General features: G+C 33.2%; 1 protein-coding gene across 2 annotated transcripts; it reads left to right on the forward strand.

Annotated features, from left to right (window-relative positions):
• Window positions 1-9795: 9795 nt before the first annotated feature.
• LOC133293093 (inactive protein kinase SELMODRAFT_444075-like) lies at window positions 9796-14478 on the forward strand. Of its 2 annotated transcripts, none has more exons than XM_061491624.1 (9): window positions 9796-10335; window positions 10671-10825; window positions 10930-11024; window positions 11185-12224; window positions 12652-12812; window positions 12996-13072; window positions 13177-13324; window positions 13964-14113; window positions 14259-14478. In XM_061491624.1, exons 1-9 carry the CDS (start codon window positions 10140-10142, stop codon window positions 14292-14294), a joined length of 2058 nt encoding a protein of 685 aa, XP_061347608.1. In that variant the 5' UTR covers window positions 9796-10139; the 3' UTR covers window positions 14295-14478. The 2 variants fall into 2 exon arrangements, with proteins under 2 accessions (XP_061347608.1, XP_061347607.1); XM_061491623.1 differs by having other exon boundaries at window positions 9796-10329.
• The last annotated feature ends 6275 nt before the right edge of the window (window positions 14479-20753 follow it).

The raw sequence follows: 20753 nt of genomic DNA on the forward strand, positions 1-20753 counted from the left end.
GTTTGGATGTGTTGCCTTTGTCCATGTTCATAAACAACATCGGAGTAAGTTGGATCCTAGGGCTCTTAAGTGTGTCTTCCTTGGTTATAACCCTTATAAAAAAGGGTACAAGTGTTATCATCCACCAAGTCGGAAATTATTTGTTTCTATGGATGTCACCTTTCAAGAATCTGAATCTTATTTCCTGGGTCCTCATCGTCAGGGGGAGAATAGTTCTTCAGAAGACTCGTCCTCTTCCTTCTTTGAGTCTGGATCAATCTTCTCTCTTCCTAGTGTGTCTGCTCCTGGTGTGTCAGAACCTTCAAATACACCTGAGATACAACCCATACTGTCTCACCAGCAACCTCAATCGTCTGAACCACTGGTAAGTCCTGAATCTCCTATTTCTTCTGATTCTCCTGAATCTCCCGTTTCTGATTCTAATATTATTTCCTCTCATGATTTGTCTATTTCTTCTGATATATTTAATGACTTACCCATTGCTTCTACTTCTGATGACTTACCTATTGCTCTTAGAAAAGGAAAAAGATCTTGTCACAAGAAAACTTGTTCCTCCTGTCCCTCTTGTACTCAATACCCTATCTCCCACTTTGTTTCCTCTGCTAATCTTTTTGTGCAGCACAAAAGCTTTGTTTCAGCACTAGATTCTATTGCAATCCCAAAATCAGTACATGAAGCCTTGAAAGATAGGAATTGGGCTCAAGCCATGCAAGAGGAGATGAATGCTTTGGAGAAAAATAAAACATGGGAGGTTATTGATAGACCCAACGGAAAGAAAGCAGTAGGGTGCAGATGAGTTTATGCCCTGAAATATAATTCTGATGGCACTCTTGAGAGATATAAGGCTTGATTAGTGGCCAAAGGTTACACTCAAACCTATGGCATTGATTATGAAGAAACCTTTGCTCCAGTTGCAAAGATGAATACAGTGAGAATCTTGTTATCCCTTGCTGCCCATTACAATTGGGATATAAATCAATTTGATGTGAAAAATGCTTTCCTCAATGGTGAGTTAGAAGAAGAAGTCTACATGGAAATCCCGCCTAGTTTTGATTCTGTGAAGGGGAAAAATAAAGTTTGTAGATTAAAAAAGGCCTTGTATGGATTGAAGCAGTCACCTCGTGCTTGGTTTGGAAGATTTACTAAGGTTATGATGACCTTAGGATACAGACAGAGCCAAGGAGATCACACTCTTTTCTTCAAGCACTCCCAAAATGGGAAGCTTACTGTGCTCCTTGTATATGTTGATGATATTATTATCACAGGTGATGATTTTGTGGAGAGACAGATTCTGCAAACACGGCTTGCCTCTGAGTTTGAAATCAAAGACCTTGGGAAACTGAGATATTTCCTAGGGATAGAAGTAGCTCATTCAAGCAAAGGAATTTTTATCAGCCAGAGGAAATATGTTCTTGATCTTCTCAAAGAAGCAGGAAAGCTCGGGTGTAAACCCTCTAATACTCCTATTGAGCAGAATCACAAGATGGGCTATGAAGAAGAGAGTCCTCCAGTTGATAAAGGACAATATCAACGACTAGTTGGGAAATTGATATATCTGGCCCATACTAGACCAGACCTAGCTTATGTTGTTAGTGTTGTCAGTCAGTTTATGCACGATCCAAAAGAAAAACACATGCAGGCAGTAGAGAGAATTCTTCAGTATCTTAAAGGTACTCCTGGTAAAGGATTGTTATTTCGACGTGATGGCAATCTATCTTTAGAAGTCTACACAGATGCTGATTATGCTGGATCCGTGACTGACCATCGTTCTACCACTGGTTATTGCATGTTTCTTTGCGGTAACTTGGTGACATGGAGAAGTAAGAAACAAGATGTGGTTGCCAGATCAAGTGCAGAAGCTGAATTTCGAGCTATGGCTCAAGGCATTTGTGAGTTACTGTGGCTGAAAATTGTTCTTGATGATCTCAAAATAAAATGTGAGGGACTTATGAAGCTGCTATGTGATAATAAGTCTGCTATTTGTATAGCTCATAATCCAGTTCAACATGATCAGACTAAACATATTGAGGTTGACCGCCATTTCATCAAAGAGAAACTTGATAGCGGGTTGATTACCACTCCATACATTCCCACTGGGCGTCAATTAGCTGATCTATTAACAAATGGGCTTCCTTCAGACAGATTTCAAGAACTTACTAGCAAGCTGAGAATGATAAATATCTATTCCTCAGCTTGAGGGGGAGTGTTGTAAATAATATTGATTTAGGTATTATTTAGTTTTTATTTAGTCATTTATTGTTGTATTGGGCCAAGCCCTTTGTTATATTGGGCCAAGCCCATTAGGTTAAAAGTAGGTCAAATATTCTCTATAAATAGAGAACTCTTTGTACAGATTATTTACAATTCTATAATATATTAGAATACCCTTTTACAAGTTGAGATATATTATTATTATTATTATTTTAATTGTAACAATGATATACTGAGTCTTCAATATTACGGGAATATTGAAGATATTATTTTTTTCAGACATGCTTTGTTTCTTTGTTTCTCACATGTAACTGGTTGATCTGATTATTAAACAATAGAAGGCAGAAGGTTAAAACAATGGTCCATGTCCATTAGTTAAAAAACAGAAGCTCTATTTTGGTTTTAAAACAGGCCTCCTTTTTAATTTTCAGGAAAAAATGCGGAAAAGTCCCAAATAGTTTTTGTACAACATACACAAAAGCATCAAATTTCTCTTTGTTGATTCTGTTGTAGTTACAAAACAACTTTCTCTCTCTCCATTAATATACCTATCCCTTTCTTGATTGGTTAAAAATGATTCCTAAAAATTTTCGCGTATGAATTATTTTTTACCAAATAGTAGCGCTCTTTTAGGAACAGTTAATATAGAAAACCCTTTAAACATGATTTTGGAGAATTCTATGGTTACCTATATTCTGTTTACCCGTCTAGTTCATACTTGAGTATAATTGAAGTTCTTCGAATCTCCTAGTTTATAATATAATTGATGGTTGGAACAGGATTTTGGAGAATTCTATGGTTTGATGGTTGGAACATTATTTTGGAGAAATCTATGGTTTCCTTTATTCTGATTACCCTTCTAGTTCATATTTGAGCATAAATGCATTTGTACGAACCTCCTTGTTGATAATTTAATTGATGGTTGGAACAAATCTAGAGAAAAATCCCTTGTTCAATAATAATGATGCACGTGGAATCGCATGACCATGTGATGCGTGGAATCATAATCATACAAAGATGGATCAATGGTAATAAAGGAGGAGAGAAAAAAAATATTAAAATAGGTAGTTACAAAATTATAACTATTGATTTACCCAATGTTGTGGAAATCGGACCGGACCGTCCGGGTCAACCCGGAACCCAGTGAACTGGTCATCTGACCGATCTGGTTATCACATTGGATTGGTCAAGTATCAGACCCGGTATGACCCAGTGCGACCCGACCGGTTTTGGTGAAAAACCGGTGACCCGGCCCAGGTTTTAAAAAAAAAATTATTTTCAAAAAAATTAATCATAATTGACATATTTGAGTGATCTATTACTTATTGACTTACATAAGTTATGTACTTACAATCTTAATATTATCTCAGTTATGCACTATGCAGAGAATTTTGATTTGATAGTTAGAGATGTCGTTTACCGAACCTGAAACATCAATATAACAAGCATTTATAATTTTGTTTGATCATTTATTGGACAATAATGTATAATTTTCTTGTTTTTATATTAAAATATTTAGAATTTATATATATTTTCAAATATTAGAGTATATTTATAATTTTTTTAATATAAATTATAGATTAATATATAATCATCGGGTCATGCGGTTCAATCAGTGACCCATTGGTTGAACCAGTGACCCAGTACTTCGACCAGGTTATTTACCGGGACGGTTTTAATAACATTGAATTTATCTTTGTATGATTGTGATCTTCTTATATGGTCGTGTCATAATTTTTTTCACAAGGATCCATTTCCATTAATGATAATAAAATGAGTAACATAGAATAAGAATTTTTTTTTCTTTTCGTGAAACGGGCAACCAAACTAGCTCTGTTTTCTTCTTCTTCTATTTATATGGTTATATTGCTTCTGGGAAATGTAGCTGCAAATTGTTGAGTCACCATTCACATGTTAGTGTAGCAGAGTTTGATTTATTTACTTATTTTTCATAAATTTTGATTTATTTGTAATTTAATGGGGGGTTTTATTCGGATAGATTACATTGATATTACCTGATGGCTGACAATTGAAAACAGTGACTTCAATTTTTTCGAATTTTGTGTATTAGCAAGCTACTTTCATGTCTTCCTCCCCCCCCCCCCCCCCCCCCCCCCCCCTTCATACATTATACATAATCAATTCGTGCTGCTTGTATTTAAAGGTTACTGATGGAAACTATAATCGAGACATGAATGAATTAACGAATGAACGCTAGTGATTTTGGCAAAAGAGTCAAGCGTAACTTGTAAAATTCTTTTGTAGATCATGTTTATCTGTGTAACTGCCGATATATGAAAGAGATGATATTCTTTTAATATTTTTAAGTAACATACTGTATCAACTAATTTGTCAGTCATCATAAATTCCTACTAATTCAATAACAATACTTTGATACTATTACTAACTATAGTTGAAAAACGTTCATCAATTCTACGATGGTAGATCTTTTCATTTTGCAGACAAGTTAAATATTAAAATATGGTTGCTTGTGTGCAAAAAGAAAAACTCTCAGCCTGAGAATCCCACCGATTCTGAATTCTGATCAAGGTGTCAGCGAGTTTAGATAATGAAGAACTTTGGCCTAGACAGATATAATTCTTTTAACTTTTCATTAAGGAGCGACAACCTAATAGCGATGCCATGCTGTCCCATGTGCGACTTATATGTAGGCATATATATTCAACGTTGTCAACGTTTTGCAAGCATATGAAAAAACAAACGGTATTTTTGGCCATATCATACAAAAGGTTGCATCTAATTATTTACACCTACACATAGCAAAGTAGAAACACCTAGTCCTCAATGGAATTAATGACTGAGCTGCGAGGTTAAATATGATGTTTTTCTTTTTCCAACCTATCCAACAAGGCATTAATGCTTTTCAGGATGACTCTACTTGTACAATTCTTTGTTGCATAAAGTGATTCACCTTTGGTTTCGAAAACGGCAAGCTGCCATGCTTTTGTATATTGATATAATCTTGCTACGATCTATCTATTACTTATAAAACGGAATAGTCAATTATGGAAAGATATTAATATTTTTTAATGAGATAATTTTATTTTCTATACATACATAATAGTCATAATAGTATAACCCGTATTTTCTTTTTTTTTTCTCTATTCTCTTCACATTGATACCACAAACTTTTAATAAGTGTAAGAAATAAAATTATATCCTATAACATGAGAAATATTAATTTCTTATGAAAATTATCATTTATAAAATTATATTGTCATTCTCAAATTTTTCTTTTAATTTATTATTTTTAATATCACAGATTATATTTTATAATTTTTTTTTTTTAAATTTCTTTATCGATTCATTAATTGTTCAAACAATTCAATTAAAGCCCAACAAGAGTGATAAAGTTTTTTTTACTAATTTTTTTAGCAGAACGGCATACATAAAACTCAAACTTGAATCATTAAGTTATATTAAAACAATCGCACTCATGATTAATGGTTTTTACAAATTTTAACTACGATATCACTTATTTGTTACATTTTCACTCAGATTAATAATCCCCCCTCCCCCCCCCCCCTTAAATGATTAGCTGGCACAAAAATATGAACAGATAGCAAGAGATGTAGCGGGTAGTAGAGTTGGAAGAAATGCAATGTTATGCAATAAACTCACTTATTGGTTCAACATACGGGTCACTGATTTAACTTTTGGTAAATTTATAATTTATATTAAAAAAATTATAAATATACTCAAATATTTGTTAAAACAAATATTAATTCCAAATATTTTAATATAAAAAATAATAAATCACACATCATTATTTAAAAAAAGATTAAACAAACATATAATGATTGTGATAATGATGCTTCAAGTTCAATAGACGACATCTCTAGCTATAAATTAAATCAAAGTTTCTTGTATAGTGCATAACCAACATAATATTAGTATTTTAGGTACATAACATATGTAAGTCAATAAGTAATAAATCACTCAAATACTTTAAAAGAAAAAATAATTTATGAATTTAAAAAAAAGATATTCTTTATGAATTTTATTTTTTGGAAACATTTTTTTTCATGAATCAGGTCGGGTCAACGGTAGGGGTGTTTATCAACTGATCCAAACCGATTCAAACCGCGGTGACCGAATCGAAAAACCGATAACAGAATAAACTGAAAACCGAAAAACTAAAAATCGAAAAAAAAACGACAAATTTTAATTGGATTGGATCAGTTTTCGAATTGATTGATGAAAACTGATTCAATCCAAACCGATCCAATATATTAATTTCCCTTTACCTACTTGGGCATTTCTCCAATCATAGTCCAAAAATTTCTAAATCCAACACCCATTAACCCATCAATTAAACCTCAAGAAAAAGCCTAGTCATATCTCATTAACAAAATTTCATCTGTGTAGAGCTTCATATCTCATTGTCCAATAAAAACTATATTATCGTTTACTGATGCTTTTGTTTTTTCAAAAATAAAAATAAAAAATTACAAGTCAATATATACAAAACATGTTATTTGCACAATAATCATGAAACAAATTTTAGGATATTTAAAAAATCGAAAAATGATCCAATAAAAATAAAAATAAATTGAATTAGATCAGATCGGATTTAAAAAAAAAATCCAAACCGAAAACATTGAATCAGATGATTTTTGCTTCTAAAACTCAACCAATCCCGACTGCAAACACCCCTGCTCAACGGTAGAACTGATCGAATTACAATTTTCACTTAAACCAGCCGAGTTGCATCAATTCACATTAATTTCAATGCTTGGCTGTTTCGCGGCTTCAAAGTGAATCAATTATATGATCAATTTATTGATTTTTGGACCGATCCGACCGAAACACTGATTTGGAGTCAATAGAGTTCATTGTCAATAATGAACTCGCCATAAAATTATACACGTTAGAACTTACAATAACTCATTTGAAGGAAAATTTGTGCCTAGTCTAAGTTGTGCGTTTAGATAGCTTCATAGGCATTAAAAGCCGCTGTGCAGTTATCGGCCATCGAAGGTGCGTATTCACTAGTCAGGCAATTATTAACTCAAGCTTTCGCTTTCAACAATCAATTCTGCATCCGCCGCCATGTACATATCTTTTGTTGGCTCATTACATCAACCAAAGTAAACAAAAAAAAGGTTAGCGTTTAATTAATAATATTATCCAATTGGCCCATTTCGTTATATTTGTATTTATTACCCCTTGTTCTGCCAAATGTTGAATGGGGGATTCATGGGATGGGATGTGCAATTTCGTCCCATATATATATATATATATATAGGGACATGATCTTTTAATATTATTGTGAAACTTTAAAATTTGACACTAAATCTTAACTGTTAATTTTATTCAATCAATGGTTATAATTTATTGAGAATCAAACTTATTAATTAATTATTAATTGTCAATAAATAATAATAATTGATTGGCGAAAATCAACAGTTAGTATTTGACGTCAAATTTCAAAGTTTGACATCGGTGTCAAAAGATCATTCTCCATATATATATATATATATATATATATATATATATATATATATATATGGCATTATCGTTTCTCAAGTTGTTTGAGATAATCTTATCTCCGGCTACTAAATCATAACTGTACAAAGATGGATCAATGGTGATAAAAGAAAAGAGAGAAAAAGGAAATCATAACTATTCAAAGGTGAATCAATTGATATAAGAAAATAAATAAATAAAACGACGTAGTTTTGGGGTAGCGGGAGATAAACTTATCTCAAGCTGTTTGAGAAATATTTTTCCCTATATATATATATATATATATATATATATATATATATGAGAAATGATCATTTACAAAAAAATTTTTTTTATAAATTACACTAAATATGACCGGTTATACAATCTTGATTGAAGTATGATCGGTCATACTTAATGTAGTTTGTAAATAAAAAGTCACACACACACTTATTAATTAATTAGTAATTCCCAATAAATTATAATCGTCAATTGAAGGAAATCAACAGTTAGAATTTAGTGTCAAATTATCAAACTTTTTAGTTTGACACCGAATCTCAACTGTTGATTTTCGCCAGTCAACGATTATCATTTATTGAGAATTACTAGTTAATTAATAAGTTTGATTCCTAATAAATGATAACAGTTGATTGGCGAAAATCAACGGTTAAGATCTAGTGTCAAATTTCAAAGTTTGACATCGATGTCAAAAGATCATATCTCATATATATATATATATATATATATATATATATATATATATATGGCAAAATGATTTCTGCAGCTGCTGTACCTACAGCAAGCAAGGATCCGCGTCCGAATCCTAGGATACAACAACTGATCCTGAGTTTTTTTTTTTTAAAAGCCGTGGGGCCCACTTTTCTGTGTCAGCCGTAGATAACACTATCTACGGCTGCTGCAGAAATGTTAAGCCCTATATATATATATATATATATATATATATATATATATATATATATAAGTTAGTGTTTCTTATGTTGTAAGAAGAATTTTATTTGCTATACACATATAAAAATGTGTGGGGCCTATGTGGGGCAAATATGAAGAGAAAAGAAAAGAAAAATATTGATCCCATATACTTTTATGTGTGTAGGAAATAAAATTTTCTTAACATGATAAATATCAATCTTTTATATATATATATATTGATTTTATTTCTCTTATGTCACATAAAATTTTTTTTATCTCTTACTCTCACTTTGAATTATGTGCTCTGTATTCTCTCTCTTTTTTAAAAATAAAGTGGATCCTACCATTTATTGTGAGAGTAAGGAAGATTTATCTTATATATGATATAAGAAAAATAAATCCCTATATAAATAATCTTAATAGTTGGAACTTTCAAATAGACTTCGGTGCATTGTAACTTCCAATAGAAAGGTACCAACCCGATAGTATAAAATTCACATATTTGAGACTTGGGGGAGAGTGATTTCTAAGTAAAAAACATGTTAGCACTTGTTGATAATACTTACATTGGTACTTTCAATATGCATTTCCCTCGGTTCAAGCGACATATTTTAGACAGCTCATTACCATTTTATTCTCTTAATTTTTTGTAACTAAAAAAGGCTTAAACTTTTTTGGGTTCCTAAGAACTGAGCATATTTTCTTTATTAGTGGAGTAGAAGGTACTCCCTTATCAAAAAGAAAAAGAAAATATAAGAGAAAATAATCCTAAAAACAAAAGTAATATAAATATGTTACTTTATTTTTATTTCATATATTTGATAAAAGACGGTAACACTTAAAATATTTTATTCACAACGACATTGAATTCAGTGTTTAATTAATGGGAATCCCTTTTCACTCAATTTTGGGATTAGAGGACAGGATTTATTTCTACACTGTCACCTAAAAACTGTCCATTTCTTCGTGTCATCATTTGTTTGAGATTATACCTTTTTTTCTTTTTTAAATTTTTTTGAAAACCGGTTCTCTTTCTTTCTTCTCTCTCTCTCTCTCTGTGTCGCAATCATTGTGTACTAAATGTTAGAAGAAAATGCCAATAAAAATGGGGTTGCCCACCTTGGCTTACCTGAAACAGATTCTGTTTCCGCAGACTCACATTCAACAAGAAATGAGCATGCTCGGTTTGTAATTGTTATTGTATGTAACGTAACCAACACTTTCTTTTCTTCTGTACCTGTACAGTTGCTGTTAGTGCTAGGAACAGCGTGAATTTTCACATGTCTCTGCTTTAAATAGCAAGGTTGTTAACTAAAGTGCCTTGAAGTGTGTGTCTTCTTCTCTCTCTTTTTTGCAACTTTTTCTTCTGGGTAGCATAAAAAAACATTGGTTTCCGATGGTGTTGTCTCTGTTCACTGTTCCCAGCTGCAAAGTTGTAATCTTTTAGCTGATTTAGTGTTTCGGATGGGAACAACTCAGATGGGGTTCTTGTAACTGATTTTTCTTGGCAAGTTGACAGATAACTTGAGATGAGTAACCAAAAGGATCGTTATGATGAAGATATGGGTTCCTCAGATGTCACCGCCGGTAAAGTGGTGGTGGTTGCAGTTAAAGCTTCCAAAGATATTTCAAGGACTGCTTTGGTGTGGGCTTTGACTCATGTTGTTCAACCAGGGGATTGCATTAAGCTGTTGGTTGTTAATCCGGTTCTGTTCTCAAGTATTGGTTACCCTCACTCATTATTTTCTTTCAATTTATCTCCAATTGCGTATGTTTATGCTGCCTTTATATCTTTTCTGCACTCCATCTGTATCATACTTGATATTCATTTATGACTTTATAAAGCTGAGAAAAAAAAAATGGAATTAAAAAGTTGCATGTAGAAAAGGAGGCACTAGGTATGCAAAGATGAAGGTTGAACAGAACATTTTACACAATTGAGTTTTAAACCTTTAAATATGTGTCCTTGAGATTTGAACAAATCCAGAAATTATTCTAAAACCTGTTCTACTCATTCTGGTAACATAATTCGTGATTGATTATAATCTATGCATTTTCAGGCAAGAGGGTATGGGGCCTTTCAAGATTTACTACTGATTGTGCCACTAGTCAATGGAGATCTCGTTTAGGAACTGCTTCAGATCAGAGAGAAGTTATTACAAATTCCTGTTCTCAATTAGTGCTTCAACTCCATGATTTTTATGATCCAGAGAAGGTTAGAACATAAATTTGTAATAACTTTCAGATATATGTTCCCCTTTTTTATGCTTTATATATATCTAGTATTCAGCTTTTCTAACATGTCAAATATTTACACAGATTAAAATCAGAGTAAAGATTCTTTCTGGTTCTTTGTATGGAGCGGTGGCTGCTGAAGCCATGAGAGTCGAGTCAAGCTGGGTTATATTGGACAAGTAATCAATATAATTAGTGCTTTTGTATTTTCACATTCTATGTTAGTGCCTCTTTTCTTGTTTAAGGCAGATATCTGTTTGGTGTGTTTGTTGATATGCAATGGCATTGACAAATTTCTTATGTACTGAAAAACAACTATTCATTCTTCCACAATTACAGAAAATTGAAACATGAAAAGAAATACTGCATGGAGCAGCTGCATTGCAATATTGTAATCATGAAGCGATCTCGGCCAAAGATTCTACGCTTGAATTTGAATAGTTCACCAAAGATAGAACTCAACGGGGGTTGTCCATTGCCACTGGAGCCAAATTCATATACATCAAACTTAAAAGACAAATCTGAACATCTAGATATTATTAGAGGTCCAACTGTTACTCCTGCTAGTAGTCCAGAGCAAGGGTCACCACCATTGACTGCAACTGATATTGGAACATCATCGATATCAAGCTCAGATCGCGGAACTTCACCATATTTCCACTCTGATAATTATGAAAGACGAAGGAAAGGTTTTCCCTTTGTTCATGAGGGACTGACAAACCTGGAGGATATTGAATCTGACTCAGAGAGCGAAAAGCTAAGTTTATCATCCAAAAGTTCATATTTTCAGCCATGGATTGAAAATTTAATTTGTATAGATGGTGAGTTCTCAAAACATGAGGATCATATGCTAAGATCAAATGATCAGGCTTTGGTTTCTACTTATGAAGCTTTGCTTCAGAAATTCTCAAAGCTGGATCAAGATCCTGTCTTAGGAGTGCTTAATTGTAAAATTGATGTGAACTTAAGCAGAAGTGTTAGAGAAGCAATTTCACTAGCTGAAAGTGCACCTCCTGGACCTCCCCCATTGTGCTCTATTTGTCAGCACAAGGCACCAGTGTTTGGGAATCCTCCGAGATGGTTTACATTTGCTGAATTGCAACTTGCCACTGCTGGTTTTTCACAAGCAAACTTCTTAGCTGAAGGTGGTTTTGGTTCTGTACACCGTGGCGTCCTACCTGATGGGCAGGTCATCGCTGTCAAGCAGCATAAATTAGCCAGTACTCAAGGAGATAAAGAATTTTGCTCAGAAGTAGAGGTCTTAAGCTGCGCACAACATCGTAATGTTGTGATGCTAATTGGGTTTTGTGTGGAGGATGGAAGAAGATTGCTTGTTTATGAATACATCTGCAATGGTTCTCTGGATTCTCATCTCTACGGTAAGTTCCTTTGAATCCTAAATATTTTATTCTACATTCATAACCAGTATTGATAAAGAGATTGCTATATGCTGTTTGTCCTATTCACTTCTGACTTTTTTTATCTTCACACTTCACCTGATCATAAGCTTTTGGCATAATCATACTAAATGTCTTAGCAGGTGAAATAATCTGTTAATGACCATTATATTCCCTAACGAAAATTTGTTTCTCCAGTGTCATCATAATCTTAATAAAATGTTTTTCAATTGGCTGTCCTATATATGAATGAAAAGCAATCAGATAACTCTTCAAGTACTGTTGTTATCAGTGCTTTTATACCATATTTATTTCTTTCACAAATGATTTATGTAATCATCTTCCACCACTAAAAGAAAAAGAGAAAAAAGAGAAAAAAAGGATATTAAGTGATCATTTGGATTTGCAGGACGAAAGCAAAGTGTACTGGAATGGCATGCACGCCAAAAAATTGCTGTTGGAGCAGCTCGTGGTTTGAGATACCTTCATGAAGAATGTAGAGTGGGTTGCATCGTGCACCGTGATATGCGACCTAACAATATCCTCCTCACTCATGATTTTGAAGCATTAGTACGTCCTATTATGCTTCAATTTTAAAAATCTACTTAGGTTTATATTATTGGCTTCATATTCTTCTTACAACAATGACTGGATTTTATATAAAGACTGTTTAGGAAGATGTGCATATTTATGCTTTTAGGTATGATTTAATAATATGAAATGTCTCAACTAACTGGCACTAATGGATTTTAGGTGGGAGATTTTGGACTTGCTAGGTGGCAGCCAGATGGTGATATGGGTGTAGAAACCAGGGTGATAGGAACATTTGGGTAGTGACAGATGAAAGCCAATTTCTTTTTTCATCTCTTTTTCGCCGCTTAATTTTTTTGAATTAGTTGTAAAATGTGATGATGGAAACATTGCCCTTCCATAGGTATTTGGCGCCAGAATATGCTCAAAGTGGTCAAATTACTGAAAAGGCTGATGTGTACTCATTTGGGATAGTATTACTGGAGCTTGTTACTGGAAGGAAAGCTGTGGATATAAACAGGCCCAAGGGCCAGCAATGTCTCAGTGAATGGGTAATATTTTTTTTCACTCAGGACTTCAATTGTAGCCAATTTATCATCTATCTGAAAATATTATGTAAAGAACCTTGGGATACACCACCCAAAAGCTAGCTCAAAGGTGGGAGTGCCCAAGGCCTTATAAAGGCCATATTAGTTGCCCATCCAATCAATGTGGGACTATATATCTCAACACGCCCCCTCACGCAAGAGCCCTTTGGGCTAGAAGCGTGGAATTGTACAGGCCCAATTTTTGGTTTACCTTTTTTGTGTTTTTTTTTATTTTAATTCCACTTTAAAGCGGGTGACAGTGAGACTCTGATACCATGTAAAGAACCTTGTGATACACCACCCAAAAGCTAGCTCAAAGGTGGGAGTGCCCAAGGCCTTATAAAGGCCATATTAGTTGTCCATCCAATCAATGTGGGACTATATATCTCAACACGTCCCCTCACGCAAGAGCCCTTTGGGCTAGAAGCGTGGAATTGTACAGGCCCAATTAATGATTACATATTCAAATGTTTAATCTAAATTGAATTTAATGATGTAGTTTTCATCCCATTGAACAAGAACAGAGTAATTATACCTGCCTTTGTTTCAAAACCAGTTTAAAATTATTCTTCATAATTGCTTGTGGTTCAAATTGTTGGACAGGCACGCCCTTTGCTCGAAGAACATGCCTTTCATAAACTAGTAGATCCGAGCATAAGGAACTCTTATGTTGATCAAGAGGTTTATGGCATGCTGCAATGTTCCTCTTTGTGCATCCGAAGGGATCCTCATTTAAGGCCTCGAATGTCTCAGGTTTGAAAATTAATTCGTATGTTTATAATTGTATGTATTGCCTTTGTACTATGTCACATTAAATCATGGTATGGATGAACATTGGTTTTTTGTGGTTCATCTATCCCTCATTTTTATTTTTTATTTTTTATACTTTCTCATATAGGTGCTCAGGATGCTGGAAGGTGACATTCTCATGTGATTGCTTAATAATGACTTGTGAGTAATGGCAGAGGACAAGTTGGAGGTTCTTCTCCAGGTTCTTTACTTTTTTATCCGTGGAGAGAGGCACAAGTTCAAAGCCTCTTGCACATTCTTCTGAATTTTCTTTTGTAAACAGCTTGAAGTTTACTCGTACATGTTGGTTATGAGTGCTGTAAATTCGAACTCCTATTAATTAATTAGTTCATTGTACAGAACATGATTCCAGTTTTGGTATACCTTAGCAATTAAAGTTATGCTGATATTTACCACACTAAACTTTTACTTTTTCCCCAATAATTCAAACTAAACTCTGAATGTAAAAACATAGTAGCGAGATAGGCATAAGCCCACCTAAACCTAATGCATTAATCGATTGAAGTCAGCAAGCTAAGAGTTTAAAAGTCGTTTGCTTGTGTTCAAAGTTCAAAGAATTTGAATATTAAAATTGATTTATATTCAAATTTCAGGATTTTCAATTCAAAATGGTTATCTACCTACTAGAGTTGAAAAAAATCGATTGCGACCTAATTTTAATGAAATACTCCGTAATTGTACTCGATTATTACTCATCTACGTAGAATAGCTGAAGTACTGATTTGAAAAAACTTGAATTTCAAGGTAGTGTGTTCGAACATCACCGTGTCACCGATTCTAAAAGTGGATCAATGGAAAGACTTATTATTTTAAATTGAAAGTTAATCATTTCCATATATATATATATATATATAGAGGTAGGATCCTTTGACACCGGTGTCAAATTTGAAGTTTGACACCTCATCTGAGGGTCGTTAGATCAAAAAAGATCAACGACTCTGGTTTGTAAGCATGTGATGCCATTGATCTTTTTTGATGTAACGGCTCTCAGATGAGGTGTCAAACTTCAAATTTGACACCGGTGTCAAAGGATCCTACCTCTATATATATATATATATATAAAACAAGTTATATCATCAATTGATCTCACTTGATGTTAACAGTTTTTAATTTTGATCCAACAATAATAAAATTGTTAGTAAGAGATAGTAAGAAAAAATGATAGTAACCTCCGTATCTCCATTCACATACAAATGGTTGGATCGTACTTCTTTTCTTTCTCTTTTCTCTCATAAAATTCTACTTAGTTGCATGTGTGTGTACTGTATAGGACATAAAAGTTATCTTTTTGTAGGAGAAATATTAAGTATATGGCACAGAAGATATAATTGTCTATGTATATGGCTGGGTTGCTTATTACTAATAGAATAAGTGAGAAGAAAAAGAAGCATCATAAAAGATGGAAACCAAAAAATGAGAGAAGGGAACAATGCGTAGCGTCTAATACAAGTGCAGAAAAATAATGAAGAAAACAAGGGAAGTGGTGGAGGCGCTAACAGTGACGAGAGGAGGAGGAAGTAAGGTTTTTAGTTCAGAATTCGGAGAGTAGTCGCGAGTGTGGGTTTGGGTTCAACGTCCCGGGCTTATACATTTGGGCTTAAATGTGTTCAAAATTTAAATATATATTTTTTAACACACATAAATAATTTTGGTGCGTGAGTCAGCACCCATGGACAAAGGAAATTAGGAATTCAAGACCCAAAAGGCCCAAGCCTAAGGACGACACTTGAGATTTGAGAACACACACCTTTCTAATTGAAACTGTGTTGACTAAGGAGAACAGATTATGTTGAATGCTAGCAGCTCTGTACGTGATTACTGATTGTCACGTCGTGCAAGCTAAGCTATTAGTCATTTCACATGGCATTCAATGACTTAATGTTATCCGATTCCTCAGATAATTGTTTTTACTTGCTCGAGCTATTAAAGTTTTACTCCAACTGAATTGGACGGTTATTGGGTGGAATCATGTCTTCATACAAAGAAACTGTGTCAGATGGACTAGCTACGTTTAGAGCCTCGCATTAAACATATTTCTTATTGTTCACTCCTTTGTTTCCATTCACTTCTTTCTCATTCTTCTCACACTCTCTGATTAATAAAGTCCCTATATTGTAATTTTCGGGCTTTAGCTCCTTTATTTCTCAAAAAAAAAAAAAAATTTAAAATTGCTCGAAAATAAAAGTTTTGTGAGAAGCATTTCAAAAATAATATTATTATTCCTCTAGAGATAATTAAATTCAAACTGTTGGAAATATTTAATGGTGAGTAATGATGAAATCTCACATTGTATAAAAATGAATCAAATGAGGATAATATAAGTGCAAAAAATCAATAAATTTATAATCTTAAAATTTTGATTTGAAATTTGGTGTCTGTTCATTTATTGTGATATATCATTTGACCCAATGATAAAAAATTTCCTTACAAAAGAGTTTGGGCTCTCATGTCATTCTTAACACAATCATGCTCCTTGACAAGTTGTGATTTATGTACCAATTCAGGGATATTTTTATTTTATTTTTAAATTTGTTTTAAAATGAATTTATTTGTAAAGTGGACACATAAATATTTATTTTTAAGTTTTAGTGGTTTAAGATTATGATCAAATTCTTTTTTGGATACAAGATTATGATCAATTTTAAATTAAATAAATGTTGAATTTATCTTTATTTATTCATTTTAGATAACAACTTCATTTAAAAGAGTCTTGTCCGTAATATTTTTATATAGCGTTAATCAGTGATATTTAAAAGACTTAACAAAAGGATAAAGTCCTTAATTATATTTATATTTGAAAAAAAAAAGTTTTGATGTGACAAAAAAAACTACAATTAAACCTAATGTTAAAGAAGAGCAAGGTTATACTTACAACCTTTTTTTTTTCTTATAACCTCTTACAACCATATCTTATCACCGTTGATTTTCGCCAATCAACGGTTATCATTTAAGTAAATTAAACTCATTAATTAATTATTAATTCACAATAAATGATAATCGTTGATTGATGAAAATTAACGGTGATAAGATATGATTGTAAGAGGTTGTAAAAAAAAAAAATTGTAAATATAACCATCCTCGTTAAAAAAATATATAAATCTTTGTACCTGTAAAAGTTAGTTATTTAGTATTTTTTTAAGGGAAATAATACTCTCATGCCACATGAGATACTCTCATTTTTTTACACAAATTCGTTTTCCGTGCCAAATAATTCTTCTTTTCTTTTTTAATATAAAATATGGGACCCACAATTAACTTCTCTCTACTTTTTTTCTCTCCTACAATCCTACAACATAAGAAAAGTTAAACCCTTTTTTTAATCCTTTTAGTTTCGGTTAGTGGCAAACAGGTGGCCCAATTTTGCTCCTTCTAGTTGACATTTGCGCGTGATGTTGCGTTGCTCAACCCAAAGAATAAAAACTCTGAATTATTATATGTGGTATTGTATATAATTTTTAAATTTCATTATTCAACTTAGTTATAATAAAATTAAAAAAATTATATTAATATTTATTACTCATGATTTTTAATCATATATAAGTTTATGATATATTATTAGGTGTAAAGTATTTCTCTAGTCACTGGAGATAAGTTATCTCCAGTGACCCTCAAAATTACATCGTTTTGAATTAACGAATGATGTTTTCGTAAAAAAATTTATCATATTAATTTTATGAAAATATCTTTCATTAATTCTCCTAAAATTATAAAAACACTCTTTATTAATTCTAAACGATATAGTTTTGGAGTTATTGGAAATAACTTATTTCCGGTGAATGAAAAAATATTTTACCCTGTTACTAGACATAAGGTTTATCATAAACCCGATTTTATTACTACCTTTTTTTTCTTCCATGTAACTATGTCATCATTTTGCAAACTATAACTCACATGATTATAGTTTTGATACAGTAATATTTTGATCAAGATCACCATGAGTGTCTATTTTTATTGTTTGTACCAAATTACATAATTGCAGTATCCTGAATCAATTAATGATTGGCTATAGCTATAACGTTGTAAACTATGAAGCACCGACACTTCAAAAATTTTAACGTGTCGTGTCCGACACTCCGACACTCCCGACACCTCAACACGTATTATAGAAATTCAAAAAAAGGTTAAAATATTTCGTTGTGTTGAGATTTTAGTTCCAACTACTATATTCGTTGGATTACGATTATCATTTTATTGAGTTTAATATAAATATTTTGGATATCTTATGTTTCTTTGCAAAAAATTGATAAATATTATAAGTTTAGTTTCATTTTTTTGTTAAATTATTGAATGTTAAATATAACATACACTACATAAATTAAAAATATTATTTAATATCAAAACGTGTCAAAATCTAATATTTTTTAGAATTAACGTGTCGGAGTGTCATGTCGTATCGTGTCACGTGTCAATATGGGTGCTACATAGGTTGTAAACAAGTTTCATCAGGCAACCAAAAGGGACCATCTCACGGAATTAAGCACTTCAATCAAAACATAAATGATCAAATATATAGGATTTTCAGTTATTTTCTCCTAATAACTTAGCCTATTATGTAATCTCCAACAAGATTAACTTTCGAATGCATGAATGTTTTCTAACGGAGATCATGATAATGTTACCTCCACGAAGTCAAATTATTTCACATAGATTGGCCCCAAAATCAATTAATATTCAATACATGATTGCCAAATTTCCGTCTTCATAATAAAAAGAGAATATAATGTCATTGTCTTTCCAACAGTTCTACGGAAAGGAGGGAAGGGTTTTCTTATTTTTTAAACCCAATTACTGACACTCTTGATGAGAACAGATAGCATATTATAGTTTATAGTTGATGATCGCAATACAAACACAACTTGTAACAGGTATTTCAATAATGAAAAACGAGCATACGAAAAAAAATAAAAATAAAAATAAAAATTCCCTAGCTCTCTTCCACACTCAAACAGCAAAGTTGGTGCCGAAAAAGGATATTTTTTTGAAAATGTCCGTACAGTATATCACAAGGTCGATCGATTCATTCTACAAGTGGAATCTAATAGAGACTTTATTTTTATGTGAAAACAACAACGTCAAATGAGCATCTTGAGTTCTCTAGGTTCTTTTTTATATATATTCTTGCAATTTAATTAAATAATTACTCATTTATGACAGTTTTGGGAACAAATACAAATGTACTGCACAATATGACGCCACTTTTGGGCGTCTCACCCTAGGGAGAGACGCCCCATTGGGGCGTCACATTGTGCACCCTATATAATCCCCCACCCTTCTATTCTCTCTTCACACCTCTTCTCTCACTCTTCATATCTCTTCTCTTTAATTTAGTATTTGAATTTTATTTCTTATTCTATTTTAGAATAAGTTCCCGTCCTAATTCTGTTCGTGTTGTGTTATATTACAATGGTAGGAAGGTAGAAGGTCGACGATGTGTCATGTTTGAAGATGAAAAAAGGCCGACACGTATCTAGGGATAACTGCGGATCCTGATGTGCCTGGGCTGGTGGTGCCTCAGGTCCAGGCTCATCAACTCGTGAATTCTCCCGAAATATACCAATAAGCCTGCCAATCTCCTCGTGGATATACTCTAAACCGACTCGTGAAAACTCCTCTGTAGTTGTTGCATGATACAACATTTCTAGCCCTTCAATCTGTATAACAAAATGTGTTAGCAATGTCATTATAAAATGTAAAATATGTATGTTTGCACAAATGTTACAAACTCACCATTCGTCCCAACTTTGTTGCCCTCCGAGAGATGCATCTTTTTCCCCTCTCTCTGTACCACTCCATGTAAGCATGATTAGGTGACATCAACCTTGGTAATGGAGGGGGCACAACAATATGATGCTCCCTGGCCTGCCATCTTGCTATCCAAGGACTAAGCTTACGCCTCCAGTTCTCTTCAACCTTCCCCCGTAGAGTATGATCATGTATCCCTCTCAACTTTCTGCTCACTTCCGGGATGGGTTGATCCAGTCCAAACTGCCGCATGCACCTATCCGGTTGACATGCCTCTACGGTGTGAAAGTAAATAAGGGGACTGACGGCAAGCCAAAGGTGTTAATGAATGATATTGAATAATTACATAAATACAAAACAAGTTAAATTGCATACCTGGATATGTCGCATCCGGGCAACATGTATAAATCCTGCCTGTGTCAGGTAGTCTGCGACAACCTCTGGGATAGCGTCGGTAGGTGGCCCCCCCCGTTGGCTTCCCACGCCTGGTCTTTATTTTCCTGACATGCTCCGTATTCCACACTCGTTGTGAAATATGAGCACGTTGCGTCCTCTTACGAAGGACGTCCCATCTGTACGACCCAGGTATGATGTACATGCTGGGATCGGTAGACTCTACATCTGATGCAGAACCCGATGAAGATGATAAATCAGCCATTACCCTCAACTATATCATATAAAACAGCATTTAAATTAATCACATGTAGTGCCCCATTTTATTTACAAATTAATTAAGCAATGCCATAATTTATTATCAAAAAATTTAAGCATATGCGTCATTTATTTTACTAGAATTGAAATTAATGAAATAATGTTAATACGTAGTACAATCATTTATTTG

The sequence above is a fragment of the Gastrolobium bilobum genome, unplaced genomic scaffold, assembly GCF_033153095.1.
Source record: "Gastrolobium bilobum isolate Gb01-03AN ecotype WA unplaced genomic scaffold, APGP_CSIRO_Gbil_v1 utg16185, whole genome shotgun sequence".
Classification (NCBI taxonomy): Eukaryota; Viridiplantae; Streptophyta; class Magnoliopsida; order Fabales; family Fabaceae; genus Gastrolobium; species Gastrolobium bilobum.

What these genes read in the sequence shown, in the direction of transcription:
- LOC133293093 (XM_061491624.1), top strand. Translation starts at nt 10,140, where the DNA reads ATGAGTAACCAAAAGGATCGTTATGATGAAGATATGGGTTCCTCAGAT. An exon ending in ATTTTTATGATCCAGAGAAG is followed by an intron (nt 10,826 to 10,929) that starts GTTAGAACATAA and finishes ATATTTACACAG; the next exon opens with ATTAAAATCAGAGTAAAGAT. An exon ending in AGCAATGTCTCAGTGAATGG is followed by an intron (nt 13,325 to 13,963) that starts GTAATATTTTTT and finishes ATTGTTGGACAG; the next exon opens with GCACGCCCTTTGCTCGAAGA.